Here is a 16,026-nt window from a genome sequence, read left to right as displayed (position 1 = left end):
CGATTTTTAGAGGAAACAAAATGTTGTGCAAGGTTTTGTTTGTTTGGGGTTTTTTTTAATGCTGACTTTTGTAAACTTGTTGGAAACTTAGAATGCTATTGGAAAACATAATGGGGAGATTGATTAGTGGGCAGAATGAAATTTAGGTGCTCAAGTGTGCATGACAAATGCAATTTATCACATGGGGATGCAATTTAAATATCTTACTGGTTGTTTAACTGTACTTTTTTCCAGTGTTATGTGGGAGAATTGGTTCTAATTATTTCTCTCCTTCTTCTTCTTCTGCAGAGTTCCAATGAAATAAAAGCCACTAACCAGCCACCAGTGAGAAACTATGCAAGATAGTTCAGGTCATTATTTAAATTGGAAATCTTTGAGAGGTGAACTCTATGAGCCGTTTTTTTGTATTCTTCTCAATGTCCTATAAAACCTATTACTTACATTCACATTATTCTCTCCCACATTTTATCTGTTTATTTTCCTTTCTAAATACACACAAAAATATAGTTAAAACTTAGCATTAGTGAACTATTACAGTTGTTATTTTACTAGCTTAAGCCAAGAATTTATGAGGTATCATTCCCATAGCAACCTGACTCCTCTTCTTTGTGTGCACACATTATAAAAGGATTTTCTTCAGCATATAACATATGTGCAGTGGTATAAACTGCTTTGTGGGTGACCTGTCCTCCTGTTTCCTCACAGGATTTTCATATGATTCTGAACAACACAATAAGGAGGTCCAGAAAGGATAGTTTTGGAACCTCTGGCTTATGTATGCATATATGTCAGGTTGCTGCCCTTAAAGTTTCTGAATTCAGAATTGCTCAACATTTTTCCATATTTTGATTTTCTGTTCACAAAATCTGAGAATGGAATTCAGCAAGTATATATGTTAAGGAAGAGAACACTGAATTAAAATCTTATCTAACAGATGCATCACAATTGAAATGCATAACAAAGATAGCCTGGAGGGAAGTACACTGTTACGTTCTACAACTTTATATTACATTCCTGCAAAGCCAGAGATGCCTGAAATTATTGCTGTCCTAGAAGAGTATCAGGATAGTAATAATGAATGCTGCTGAAAGGTAAATAGCAAAAATCTTGCAAAAATAATGTACTTATCTCTGTATGATTTTAATGTAGAGCATAGCTTTAATATACTCAAAACATACCGGAGCTGAGCAGCATTACGGACTATAGTTCTATGCGATTACAAAAGCTTGAATTGGTAGAAAATGGGCGAAAATGGGAGGAAAGGCATTCTCAAAATTAAAGTCTAGTTTCTAGTATTTGTAAATTTCCCCATGACTAGAACATTATAGATGCCAAAGGTTTTACAGAAAGAAAGTGTGCTGTTTCAGGCACACTTCGCATACCAAATGAAACATCCTGATGATTCACAGAAATGTAGAAGTGGACCCCTTGTCTTTACAAATATTTCGTTGGCCATGCAGCTAGAACCCATCTTCATCAGTCGCATGATCTTCCCCTCTTTCAGCTGGGAGCAGTTAATACTGCACTCTATGGTTATGTCTACACTGAAGTTTTTTTGGAAAAAGAGAGGCATATCATGCTCTCATTTGCATATCTTCTGCTGATCCTTTTTGCGGAAGAGGTTTTGCCACTAAAAAGCCCCGTGTAGACTGGGCCATTTGTCGGAAAAAAATACTTTTGCAAGATCCTGTAAACCTCATCTTTTGAGGAATAAGTAGGATGAAATTAGAGGTCAAATGTCTCAGAAAGTTATACTCTGGTCAGTCCTAAAAGTTTATGGGATTGCTGGGTCTACAGTAATTTAAATTTGTAGCTAGGGATAATATCATAAACTGCTTTTCATTCATTATGAAAATACCTAGATAATAAATCTGATTTATTCCCCTTAAAAACTCAAAAAGATATTTTCCTATGTGCCTGTTGCATGTAAAAATGTACAAAAGCTACGCCTGGACAGGTGCACACACACTTTTTCTACCAGCTCTGATTTTTGTATATTGCTGTTACATATTACGAATAAAAAGCAGAGAAAGTTCACCTGGCAATGGTACACATCAACTGTTTTTAGTACATTCTGTCATGTCACCAGTAGCTGCACTTGCCACTCTCAATTATATCAGCACCCAAAATAGAACAGTTGGAAAACTGAACTGTAATAGATGGTTCAGTCAATATATTTAGGGACTGCAAATAAGGTTTTGTAAAAGGTTCAGATGTAATCTTTTCCCTTAAGATGATTTAAATTCAATTTGAACTTAGGTTTAAGTTAATCTGCAAATGTAAATATACTGATATAGCATAAAGTAATTGCACCCTTTCTTCACATTACTGCTTTAAAATCCTAAACACCTAGCTATAATATGATTTAGGTACTACATATCATAGTAGTCACATTCTCATATTAACCTTCTTATGGCTTGGAGAAATAGCATTATTTCTACTTCAGTTTCTTTTAAAAAAAATCAAAAACCTTGTCTTGTTAATGTTTACCTGCAACATTTTAATACAGAATATGAAAAAAATATATCAGCCAGCTTATTTGCTGAGATTTTGAGATGAACTGTGTCCTGCATATTTGAATAATATGGCTACCTTACTTCTTGCTACCTTGCACCCTGCTCCTACAAGTTACAGTACAACTGAGGATACTTGCACCTATACTGGAGCAAAAAATGGAGAAAAAGTTGCAGAATTAGGACCACATGCCCCAGCATGAGAAACAGAAGGATCCATTATCTCATAGGATACACAATTCTTGCTAATATCAGCGTAACTCTGATATCACAGTGATAATAGCAGTATGGAGCTGGCTTTTGATATTTTTTATGAACACTTAATTTTTAAGGGATTTTGTCTGCATTGATGCTGGTTTTACAGCAGCTGTTTGAGTTCCTTAATTTAACATTTTTGGAAAAATAGAAATTGTGATTTTTTTTTCACCCAGCTCTAATGTGGTACAAGTTGAGCCACTCTACTCCTGCACTGTTGGGACCTGACTAGTGTCAGAGCAGAGAATTTACCAGACCACAGGAGGTCAATATTGTCTAGCAGCATTACCAACACTTCTACTGCTTTCTGGGCTCTTAGCAGACATTTAGGGGTAAATTAGAGCTAAATAACAGCACAGAACACTGAGAGCTAGGTCTGGTGGCTGTAAACATACTTTATAGAACTGCAGGAAATTTGGCCACATCCATGATAAGTGGACATCCGGCTAACTGAAATCATGACAAACAATGTTCTCTCAAAGTTGTGTGGCAGCACAATCCTGCAGCTGCTTAATGAGCCCTGCCCAGTCAGGGGCTCAGGACTCGCGGATGGAGCTTCCTTGTCGGGGGAGGGGCAACAGGTTCTTGCTGAGGACAGAACAGCAAGTCTCTCCCAGCCGGTAGGGAGGGGACTGTTCTGGACAACTGGTGGAGACTAACTGATCTGTCCTCAGCAGGAAGCTGTTGCTGTCTCTGAAGAAGAAGTGCCTCTCCCTCATTCAGGCAGCTCCATGTACAAGTCCTGAACCACTGGCTGAGCGAGGCTCATTAAGCAGCTGTGGGCTATGCTGCCACACAGCTACAAGGGAACACTGTCTATCATGGCCAGTGATGCCAGACCATGGACATTGCCAGACTAGAGAGTGTCAGATTAGAGTGGTTCAATTCAAATGTTGAATCAGATGGATACTAAAACCACCTCTATATATGTCTCTCATTTCTTCCTAGGTCTGGTACATACTCACATTTCAAGAACAGTCACTGACCCTTAGATCGGGATGTAATCATTAATATAACCCAATTCTGAAAACAGAACTTATGGGGAACTAGAATCCACTCTGAAATTTTTTAGCATAAATGTCAGTATTCTCGCCAGAAAGAAAATTCATTACATAAAGGGAGACATTACAATAATCTTATCTTGAATGATTATAAAGAATGTTTACTACTCAAATGATGCATTGCGACAATAAGGAAAAAAAGCATCTGGAAGGTCAAAATATTGATCTTTTACAACAACCAAATCTTGGCACAGCAATGTTCTAAAACAGTACTACTAAAATAAAACAATTTCTGATTCTATCGTCAGGTAAGATGTTTTGGCAAATAGTGAGTTTAATGCCTAACACCCACATAAGGCACAAGAATAGTTGGATTAACAACTTTAGTGTCATGCTGTCAGCTGCTGTTTATTTAAAATTAAAATGTCATTACCCAGAATAAATTAGGTTGAAAAAAAAAACCAGTGGATTTCTGCAACACACTACTTCACAAGCTGGACAAAAATGATTATATTGCATCTGTTCTGTATCACTTTATGTAAGGTTATATCATGTCACTGATATTGCATGTGATATACTCACCCTTCACTCTCTATAGCTCTGTCTAAGGAAGGCCATATTTGAAAATGTTTGCAGGGATCGGTTTAAATTAAGGAAGGCCTTAAACATTAGAATTAATTCATTAACTATAACCACTTTTAGCTGACCTTGTTGAAATGTCTTGTCCCTCCATCACCACCTTCTTCCTGCATCAGTCCATTTCATCCAAATCACAAGATGCACATAGGAAGCAAGTCTCACTTTGAGCACCCATCCCGGAACAAAAGTGTTCCAAAACTCTATCTATACCCATTGTTAACGTGCTAGCTGTGACACATACTCTGCTGTTTGATTATACATTCAGAGGGTTCTCTTCTGCCTGATATTAAATCACTTGCATGCACAAGTGAATCCTGAGAAATCTAGAGCAACTGAAGAAAGCAACTGGCCCAGAAAAGACTGCCAAACTACAGGAGATGGATGTTTGTGATTTAGGCAGGATCATAGTTTTTCTCCTAATTAAGGATGTGAACTTGTGAGGTGCTGCTGAGCTCCCTTAACTTCTACTGAAGTCAATGGGAATTTCAGGAACTCAGCACTTTACAGGATCAGACCCCAAATTACCTATCTTTATTTCAAACCTCCTCATTTGATTATAAATAAAATAATTATGTCTCTCCTCACTGGTGACTAATATTAGCTCATACATCTGCGAAGGCAAATATTTTGAAATAAAGGGTGTATTAGCTCAACATTACATTCCAGACAAAATCTAGGTAATTTGGAGATACGATACAACTCACATTTGCTGACAGATTACGGGGAGAATTTACAAAAATTACACAGCATCAACAACATGGAGATATTTACTTGTCCAGGCTTCCCATTCTCACATAAAAAGGCTTCATGCTCTGATGCAAACTCAGGAGCGTTGTCATTTACATCAAGAACTTTGATAGCAACAGGTACTCGGGATACTTGACTGTGGTTCCCTAAGAGAAGAAAACATAGCATAACATAAAAGGTAAGAATATTTCATTTGGGATTGAAGTTATAAAGGGCTCAAGATAGAAACACTTTCATATAGGAAGTATACCATGCCCATTCTTAATTTTTGCTTAATCGAAATGCTTTCTTCATGATAGATCATACAATTGAAACATAAGATAAAGATAAATAGCTTATTTATTGAAGGGAGGAAAAAGCAAATAAATCCCTATCGCAAACTGCATTTGTTGTTAGACCTTCTCAGCCTAAATTGCTAGATTTTTCTCTGATGAAGTTTGTATTGTTTTATTGATAAAGCCCATTATACCATTGAAAGAGAAGGCTGTAAACAACATAGATTTATTTCTTTGTTTATCTTTGTAGTTCACAGCACATTTTACTCCATTAGTTGTTTTGACTGCACATCTATTATTTCTTCATTGCAAATACGATTAATGCTGTGACCAAATTCAGAGAAAGATGGGCTGCAGGCTTGACATTGATGAGACTGGATATTACTTGAGAGTTTTAAAGCACTCTGATTCATATATTGTTGACCAGAAAAGTGGCCTTTGAACTTCTTACTTTTCTGAAATAAAGCCCCATCATTTTTAATATTAAAGTATTTGCATAAAGTTCATCATCGTACATTGCAAAAGAACCCCAGGAAACTCTTTGGAAAGCTGAGCTAAAGCAACAATTAGAGTTCTGCTTTGACTGAAATTTATGTGTCCTCGTTGAATTAGAGAGTGTGTATGTGCTTTTCATGTATTTTACACAAAATTAAGAACTCTGAATATGAGATCTTGTGACCATTTTCCCTAAATAGCGAATATATGCTTTATTTAAAGAGTGATTGTCTAAATGGCTATTATAATGGTTAGAAAAAAGTATTTTAAACCATAAATACTATTTCAGTAGCCTAATGCTATGCCCATAATCCTGCTATAATCCTTAGAAGTGTCAGACTGGAAGGGACCTTGATAGGTCTTCTATTCCTGTCTCCTGCACTCTAGGGTGGAATATGACTGTCCCTGGCAGGTGTTGGTCTAACCTGCTCTTAAAAACCTCCAAAGATAGAGGCATTCCCTGGGCAATTTAATCCAGTATTTAATTACCTTGGCTGGAATTTTTCCTAATGTCTAGTCTAAATGGCCCTTCCTGAAATTTAATTCCATTGCTTCTTGTCTTAGCCATAGAGGTTAACAAGACTAATTCTTCTACCTCCTCTTTGCAACAATCTTTTACATACTTGACAACTATTATCATGCCCCTCCCTCAGTATTCTCTCCTCAAGACTAAACAAACCCATTTTTTTTCAACCTTTCCTCAAAGATCATATTTTCTAGATCTTTAATTTTTTCTGTTGCTCTGCTCAGGATTTTCTCCAGTCTGTCCACATCTTTCCTGAAATGTGGCAATCAAAACCAGATACCATAAATCCAAGTTGTATTAATGCAGAATAGAGCTCAAGATTCACTTCTCATGCCTTGCTTATCATAGAATCATAGAAAACTAGGACTGGAAGGGACCTCGAGAAGTCATCAAATCCAGTCCCCTACCCTCATGGCAGGACCAAGTACTGTCTAGACCCTCCCTGATAGACATTTATCTAACCTACTCTGAAATATCTCCAGAGATGGGAATTCCACAACCTCCCTGGGCAATTTATTGCAGTGTTTGACTACCCTGACAGTTAGGAACTTTTTCCTAATGTCCAACCTAAACCTCCTTTGTTGCAGTTTAAGCCCATTGCTTCTTGTTCTTTCCTCAGAGGCCAAGATGAACAAGTTTTTTCCCTCCTTCTTATGACACCCTTTTAGATACCTGAAAACTTCTATCATGTCCCCCCTCAATCTTCTCTTTTCTAAACTAAACAAACCCAATTCTTTCAGTCTTCCTTCATAGGTCATGTTCTCTAGACCTTTAGTCATTATTATTGCTCTTCTCTGGATCTCTCCACTTTCTCCACATCCTCCTTGAAATGTGGTGCCCAGAACTGGACAAAATACTCCAACTGAGGCCTAACTAGTGCAGAGTAGAGAGGAAGAATGACTTCTTGTGTCTTGCTCACAACACACCTGTTAATGCATCCCAGAATCATGTTTGCTTTTTTTGCAACAGCATCACACTGCTGACTCATATTCAACTTGTGGTCCACTATAACCCCTAGATCCCTTTCTGCCATGCTCCTTCCTAGACAGTCGCTTCCCATTCTGTATGTGTAAAACTGGTTTTTCCTTCCTAAGTGGAGCACTTTGCATTTGTCTTTATTAAACTTCATCCTGTTTACCTCAGACCATTTCTCCAATTTGTCCAGATCATTTTGACTTATGGCCCTATCCTGCAGATTAGTTGCAACCCCTCCCAGCTCGGTATCATCTGCAAACTTAATAAGCGTACTTTCTATGCTAATATCTAAATTGTTGATGAAGATATTGAAGAAAGCCAGTCCCAAAACAGACCCCTGCGGAACCCCACTTGTTATACCTTTCCAGCAGGATTATGAACCATTAATAACTACTCTCTGAGTATGGTTATCCAGACAGTTATGCACCCACCTTATAGTAGCCCCATCTAAGTTGTATTTGCCTAGTTTATTGATAAGAATATCATGCAAGACCGTATCAAACGCCTTACTAAAGTCTAGGTATACCACATCCACCGCTTCTCCCTTATCCACAAAACTCGTTATCCTATCAAAGAAAGCTATCAGATTGGTTTGACATGATTTGTTCCTTACAAATCCATGCTGGCTGTTCCCTATCACCGTGCCACCTTCCAGGTGTTTACAGATGATTTCCTTAATTATCTGCTCCCATTATCTTCCCTGGCACAGAAGTTAAACTAACTGGTCTGTAGTTTCCTGGGTTGTTCTTATAAAACTCTTGCTAATACATGCCACCATTTTTTACAACAGTGTACATAGTTGACGCATATGCAGTTTGCAATCCACTATAACAACTAGATCCCCTTTGGCAGTACTTCTTCTTAGCCAGTTATTTCCCAGTTCCTTCCTAAACAGAGTACTTTGCATTTGTCCCAATTAAGCTTTAGTCTATTATTACAGCATTTTATTTTACATCATTTTCTTCAATTAAGTACCAACACTTTGATTAACTGCCTACTACATGAGTTCAGTTCAAAGCCTGTCTCAGGCAAAACTAATTTTTCTGAGCAGAAGTTGCCTGTATAAAAAGTCGCCTGTATAAAAAGTTGTCTGTATAAAAACTGCCTATATAAAAACTGCAGAATAATGTCCTTTCAGAAAAATGCAGGTTTAAGAACAGGTAGGTAAACTGAGCCACAGAGATTACATGTACACAACAAGCATCAGCCCTTGGCAGTGAGTTACAGAGTCTGGATCTACAGACTTGGGCGTGCAGTACTCTAACTGTGTAGTCATTATAGCTTTTCAAAAAGTCTCAGAGGAGTAGCTGTGTTAGTCCATAACTTTAAAAACAATGAACTGTCCTCTGGAACCTTAGATATGAACAAATGTATTAGGTCATGAGCTTTCTAGAGTAAAACTCACTTCATCAGATGAGTTAGAGTATAAATTACAGAATCCAGGGTATATATAACAGCAAAAGAAGTTACCCATCAATTGCAGAACCAATGTTAATGAAGCTAATTAAATCAGGCTGTATGTGTCTCATTTAGAGCATTTTGTGTGGAAATGTGAATATCAAAAGCATAGAAATTGCCTTTGTAGCCCGTTAATTAGTTAAGATCTTTATTGAACCCTAAATTGATAGTGTTAAACTTGGAAACGAAGGAGTATTCTATCTTCAGCTCAAGAGTAATAAGCCTGGAAATCCCGGACATCCCATGATCTCAGGCATGGGCAGGATTATTTGGCTATGTTGAATCTCTCCTCAGACCTTATGCTCTCAACATTCCTACCTAACTCCACTGACTTCCTGAGGAAACTACAGAACATCAGTAATCTTCCTGAAACTACCATCCTGGTCACCATGGATAAAAAAGTTATTTACACCAATATTTCACATGAAAATGAAACAGAAGCTGTCAGTAACACTATTTCCAATAATGCCACAGCACACCTAGTGGCTGAGCTGTGGGACTTTGTCCTCACCCACAAATATTTCCGATTTAGGGACAATTTGTACTTTCATGTCAGTGGCACTGCTATGGGTACTCTCATAGCCCCACAATATGGCAACATTTTTATAATTGACCTAAAACAATATTTCCTCAGTTCCCATCCACTAGCACGCCAACTCTATTTATATTACATTGCTGACACCTTCATCATGTGGACCCACAGGAAGGAGTCCCTTGAAGAATTTCACCAGGATTTCAACTATTTCTACCTCACTATCAGCCACAGACTGGACCAGTCCACAGGCTGGATGAAGTGGGTTTTACCCACCAAAGCTCATGACCTAATACATGCGTTTGTCTCTCAAGGGCCACAGCACAGCTCATTGTTATTACAGCTTCTGTTAGACCTTGGGCTCTGAACCCTAAGGAGGGGATTCTTGTCCTCTAAATAAATGTCTCTAAAGGTAAACACCAGGCAGGCGCTACCAAACAAGTGTCAAAAACACCTTTATACCACACCACAGTACATACCATTCTAGAAATACCACATATTTTATGAAGGAGAGAAGGGGAAAATCCTCAATACAAATTTACAAAGTTTAAAAAAAATACAGAGATTCAATGTTCCCTCTAATTTTTTCCACCTATATGCGTAATACGTTTTGCACCGAGGCATGTGCCGACATGCTTAACCAACACTAGTGCACCAACATATGTGCAAATGTTCACCACCAATATAAACAAAAAACCTGGCAGTGATTAGAATATAAAAACATACATACTGGCTCAGATCAAAGGTCCATCTAGCCCAGTATCCTGTCTGCCAACAGTGGCTAATACCAGATGCCCCAGAGGGAGGGATCACAACAGGTAATACTCACATGATCCCTCCCCAGTCACCCACTTCCAGAGAAACAGAGGCTAAGGATACCATTCCTACACATCCTGGCTAACAGCCAGTTCTTTTTTGAACCCTGTCAAAGTTCTAGCCTTCACCACACCCTCTGGCAAGGAGTTCCACAGGTTGACTGTGTGCTGAGTGAAGAAAAACTTCCTTTTGTTTGTTTTAAACCTGCTGCCTATGATTGCTCTGCTAATAAACTGGGCTGTATTTGAATCTTCCCTGAGTGGTTGCACAATCACATATCTTATAGGGAATGCTGCTGGGATTATATTTTATGTCTCTCCACCTGTAAAGCCAGCTGCCTTAATTACCATGATTCTCAATGTACATTGCTCAGAAGGAAAAGCAATTACCCTGAATACATTTTCAGCTCTTCTAAAAATTATCTGAAATAACATAAAAGTGTCTATTTAAAGATTCAAAAGTATGATATCCGCAAACCTTGGAAGCTTAGAAACAAATGTTTTGTGTCCCCTGGAAAGCTTAGAACATCCCATTTATAGTTATATAAGGTATGTGAGTTTACTAGATATTGTATCTTAAATGCATAAGGCTTGAAGTTAGTCACAGTTACATAGCCTAGGAAAAGTTCTAGGGGAGATCATCTCCACAGAGGATGAACTTGTTCCATAAAAAGGTGCATGATAAATGCAATGAATCATAAACTTTCCTACTTTATCCCATTCATAACAACATTGCATTAATGATATGTACACATTTAAAGAAGGTTAATATGCAATTCACAAAGCCAAAACATTTTAAGCACATTTCCTTTATCTTTACTTGATAATACATAAACAATGAATGTATTGGCTTTTCAGAATTCTCAGCAGCAGTGTCACATTTAAACACTAAAGATTTACTTTTATCTAAATTAAAGAAACAATGACAGTTCAAATTTTAAAGACATTAGAGAGGAGTGTAATTAATTAGATAAGCTTCTAAAGAAATTATTCATGTCCCTTGTGACTGTCCCCAAAATGTTTGTCTTTCATATGAAACACAAACATTATATTTAAATATATTATAATTAGGAACTTCATGAGAGTTCATTAAAAAAATTAATTTGCTAAATAGGACAAAGAGACCCAACTGGATTGGAAATCTCCAAACAAGTGGATAGCCACTGCTTGGGGACATTTTTTGGGGTCCTTCAGATTACAATGAAATAAACTGCCATCTAAGGGTACATATACTGCACGGCTATTTCGGGATACCTGCAGTATCACAAAATAGCTACCCTGCATCTTAACAAGCCATCCGTTATTTCAAAATATTTGTTTAAATAATGGGCATGCTATTTCTGCATCCCAGTAATCCTTGTTCCAGGAGGGTTAAGTGATGTCTCAAAAGAGCACATTATTTCAAAATTTCGCACTGTATAGACATGCCAAATTTTGAAATAGGCTATTTCAAAATTCAATCGAAATAAGATACGCAATTTGCACAGCGCAAATTGCATATCTTCTTTCAAATTTAGGGTGCTGTGTAGATGCACCCTAAGAGAAAAAAAGAGAGAGGTTTCTATATTGTTTACAGAACTCACCAATTTTTGTCATTAGCACTGTGAGCCACACCTCTCTGTTGTCACCTCAAACACTTCAGTGACTTTTCACTTATGTACAGTGCTTTGCATATAAGTATGTCAGAATATATAACTATTGAAATAGTTAAAACAAACAATGAAATATTAATAGACAGGTAGATTTTTATTGTCATAAATACATTATGTTTCTACTTAACATTTCTTTCATTATCCAATTTGGCACTTCCAGAGTGCACCTCTTTCTGTATGGAAAAGTACTTGTATGTATTTTATAATACTTTTGAGTTCAAACCAGTCTGTTAGCTTTATCCTAATATCTTAGAATCCCCAGTCCTTGTTACATACTAGAAAATCTTTGAAGTATGTTTCCATTCTAAAATGTTAATACGTAAAATGACACGTTTTTATGTACTAAAGTATCATTTTTATCAAATCAAATTAAGGAAGTAAGTTTATATCACTTTCCTCTCTTCACCTTGCAGAGTCAAAAAGTTGAACAGGGTAAGATGGGGCCTATTCTTCCTATACAGCTACTGGATTGTTCCAATCAGTTACTCTGGTGCAAATCATGAAAGGCAAAGAGGTTGCACAGGTGGCATAGAACATCACTAAGGTAATGGGACAGAATACTTTTCATAATAAGCCTAATTTGGCTTCTAAATGTTTTATTACTGATGACGATGATTATACACACATGAAAAGGCCCAGCTCGATTCTCACAACCTAAGGGAGTTTGCAGGGCTCTCTCTTAAAATAAAAGAAATAAAATAATAACTTTGTAAATTAAGTATAATTGATAAGGATATTATTGCAAGACAATGAACAAAGGATTTCCATAATGCTATTTTAGCAGATCTGTTTTCAGAGCCACGCTACACACTTTAAAGACCTCATTTTCAGTCCTGGTAGGGCACACCCCATTGGTCATCTGCAGGCACAATTGCCACAAACATAACAATAATTGCTCTGCACTTGCAAATTAGGTGCATACGCATGCACTTGTTATCTCTTTCCATATAATTACTAAAGATGTCATTGTTGCCTGTGATCTGCAGGCCCTAAGCACTTCTGAGCTGGAAGTGGTAAATACAGCCTGATTTCCCACTGTCTAACAAGGCAGACATCAGGAAAGGATGTAACTGTCTAAAGGAGCTAGCGGAACCAATTAGTGATAAGTGACTCTGAAAATATTAGAAGGTTCAGTTCGGTTCAGATCTACAAGATTAAAGGTTTACCTGAAACTACACAGGTCTGAAAAAATTGCACTAGAAATGTAATGAAAATAAACATTGCATTATTTCAGCACTGTCTAGAGGTGAACTAGCAAATAATGGTCAAATCTGGAAGTCTTTGGCAAACCAACCATTGATTCCAGTAGCAAACTAGATCAAGGTAGGACTAGGGCTCCAACATTTGACATGCAATACACAGAGATGATAAAATTAAAACATCCCAACTAATCAAACTTTTCCAAATCTCCAAATACAATCTGTTAGGCTTATTTCACCACTATGGGATGGTTATTAGAGCCAAACAAGTTCCTGAGACCTTGAAATAATGGATACTATAGCACTGGGACTGAAAGTATTACAGTTCAGTTGTCATTCTTATTTATTAGTATTTATAACTTTGTAGCACATAAAGATCCTAACCCACAGGCAGCATAGGAGACAGATCTTGTCCTGAAGAGTACAATGAATTGGCTAAAAGTGCAACATGTGCTTTTGAGTGTAGTGGGTAAGTAATCCTTCTGGAATACTTTAAGTGCATGTCTACACTACGGAAATATTTTGAAATACCTAAATTTGACATCATAACTCCAGATTTTACAAATTTGAAATAGCATGTCCCCTCTATGGGGAAGCATCAAAATTAGTGCATCCACACTGATTAGAGCCCTTGGAAGCACTCTAGGAAGGGCACCAAGAGGGTGGAGATTTCCTGTGGCTGCTTAATCAGGCAAGCTATAATGCGTACTTTCTGGGGTTACTCTCTATGGCCACGTCTCACATGCCACTCCTCCATTGCCTCCCACCTCAAGGGGCACAAAAGGGATACAGTGTGCTCTGGCTGCCCTCGTGCACATGACAGCACTTACAACAGGGAGCCAGAGCTGCTGCAAAGCAATGCTGGTCTACGGGCCTAGTGCTGCACCTCATGGTACAGTACTTACAAATTGCCTGAATGAAGCTCCAGCAAGATGAGGAGCAGCCCAGTCTGCAGGCCCTGTTCACCCAAGTTCTGGTGCTCTCACTGCTGTACATGCCCCTCAATCTCTTGGACACTGCAGAACACAGCTTTTGGTGGTGGGAGACCAGTTTGGACTGGTGGGACTACATCAGCCTGCAGCTATGGGATGACCAGCAGTGGCAGCGGAACTTCCACATGTGGAAGGCCACCTTCCAGAAGCTCTGTGAGTGGCTCGCTCATGAGGATACCCACACGAGACCAGTCATCCCCTTGCAGAAGCATGTCGCCATCATTCTGTGGCAGATCACCATGCCAGACAGGGACTGCTCTGTTGGGAACCAGTTCAGTGTGGGGAAATCCACAGCTGAGGCTGTGTTTCTACAGGTAGCCAAGGTGCTGCTATGAAGAGTCGTCATTTTGTGGAACATGGACACCATCGTTGATGGCTTTGCTGCCATGGGCTTCCCCAAATGTGGGAGTGGAGGGTATAGATGGCATGAATACTTCCTCCTGTCCCCTGACCACTGTGCCTCCAATGACATAAACAGGAAGGGATACTTCTCCATGGTGCTGCAGGCTCTCATGGATCACAAGGGAGACTTTACTGACATCAACGTCAGTTGTTCAGGGAAGGCGAACTATGCTCACATCTTCCGGAACTCCTGCCTTTTCCAAAAGATGCATGCCAAAACTTTTTTCAATGACCACAGCATCAGAGACAGGGAGGTATTCATGCCCAGCATCATCCTTGGTGATGCAGCCTACTTCTTTATTGGGGGGATATACAACAGGAGAGGGACTGGGGAAAGAACCCAGAAAGGGGGAAGGAAGTGGACAGGGGAGAGGGGCTCAGGGATGGTGCTGGCACGGGTGCCTGCCTCTGGTTGGTCGGGAGGCTTTGAGTGCTTGAAAGGGCCAACCATTCTGTGTTCTGGGGTCCCAGAGGCCCCTGGCAGGGGTCTAGGAGAGGAAGCCATGGGGGCCAGGGAGGTGGCTGGTGGCAGGCCATACATGAGGCCATGTACTCCAAGAAGCAATAGGAGTGCAGCAAAGGAGGCTTAGGTTGGACATTAGGAAAAACTTTCTAAATGTCAGTGTGGTTAAACACTGAAATAAATTGCCTAGGGAGGTTGTGGCTCTCCATCTCTGGAGATATTTAAGAGCAGGTTAGATAGATATCTATCAGGGATGGTCTAGACCAGGGGTGGGCAATAATTTTTGGTGAGGGAGCCACTCCAAGATTTTGGAAAGTGGATGAGGGCTGCACTCTTCCCTGATATTAATGGAGGAGATACAGGGTCTGGAATGGAGGCTGGGTGAAGAGGGGAGCTTGGAGTAAGGGACTGGGGTGCAGGAGGGAGACTGGAGGCTGGGAGGGAGTTGGGATGAAGCAGGCGGTTGTGACGTAGGGCAGGGGACTGGAGTACAGGGGTTTGGGATGTGACCTGGGTAGGAGGGGATTGTGATCTGGAGCAAAAGATTGGAGTGCCAGATCTGGGAGGGGGTATGGGTATAAGAAGGGGTCAGAAGGTTTGGGTATGTTGAGTGGGGGGGCAGAGATTTGGGGCAGGAAAGGTCTGGGGTGACAGAAACAGGCTGCAGTCAAAAGACTTATGTGTCAGCTACCAAACTAGCCTGCCTGCCTGCAGAGCTTAAAATGTTTCCCAGACAGCCAGCCTGCCTGGCCATGTGCTTCATGAACAACTGAGCCCAGGAGAAGGGGTGTGATTCTTCTAAGCTGCCTGTTATTCTAACAAACAGCTCCCATTGTCTGGTTTCTGTTTTAACACCAGTTTTAAAACAGAAATGGAGCCCTGCAGCCGCATTTCTGCATGGGGCGCTGGGCTGCATGCAAGATGAGGAGCCTGCCTGGGGCTCTCCACTGCCTCCGTGGGGCTTGGTGGGCTGGATGTGGCCCATGGGCCATATTTTTCCCAGGCCTGGTCTAGATGATACTGGGTCCTGCCGTGAGAGCAGGGGACTGCAATTGATGACCCTCTTGAGGTCCTTTCCGGCTCTAGT

General features: G+C 39.6%; 1 protein-coding gene across 1 annotated transcript in view; it reads right to left on the bottom strand.

Annotated features, from left to right (window-relative positions):
* Window positions 1-16,026, bottom strand: part of CDH8 (cadherin 8) — a 213,391-nt gene that overhangs the window by 37,501 nt on the left and 159,864 nt on the right. The window contains exon 9 of the mRNA XM_006129384.5: window positions 5,180-5,301. Within this exon, the coding sequence (XP_006129446.1) occupies window positions 5,180-5,301 (122 nt within the window). The remainder of the gene's footprint in view (window positions 1-5,179; window positions 5,302-16,026) is intronic.

This window comes from Pelodiscus sinensis, chromosome 12 (assembly GCF_052426305.1).
Source record: "Pelodiscus sinensis isolate ZL-2025 chromosome 12, ASM5242630v1, whole genome shotgun sequence".
NCBI classification, from domain to species: Eukaryota; Metazoa; Chordata; order Testudines; family Trionychidae; genus Pelodiscus; species Pelodiscus sinensis.
This window is presented reverse-complemented; position numbering and strand designations above follow the sequence as displayed.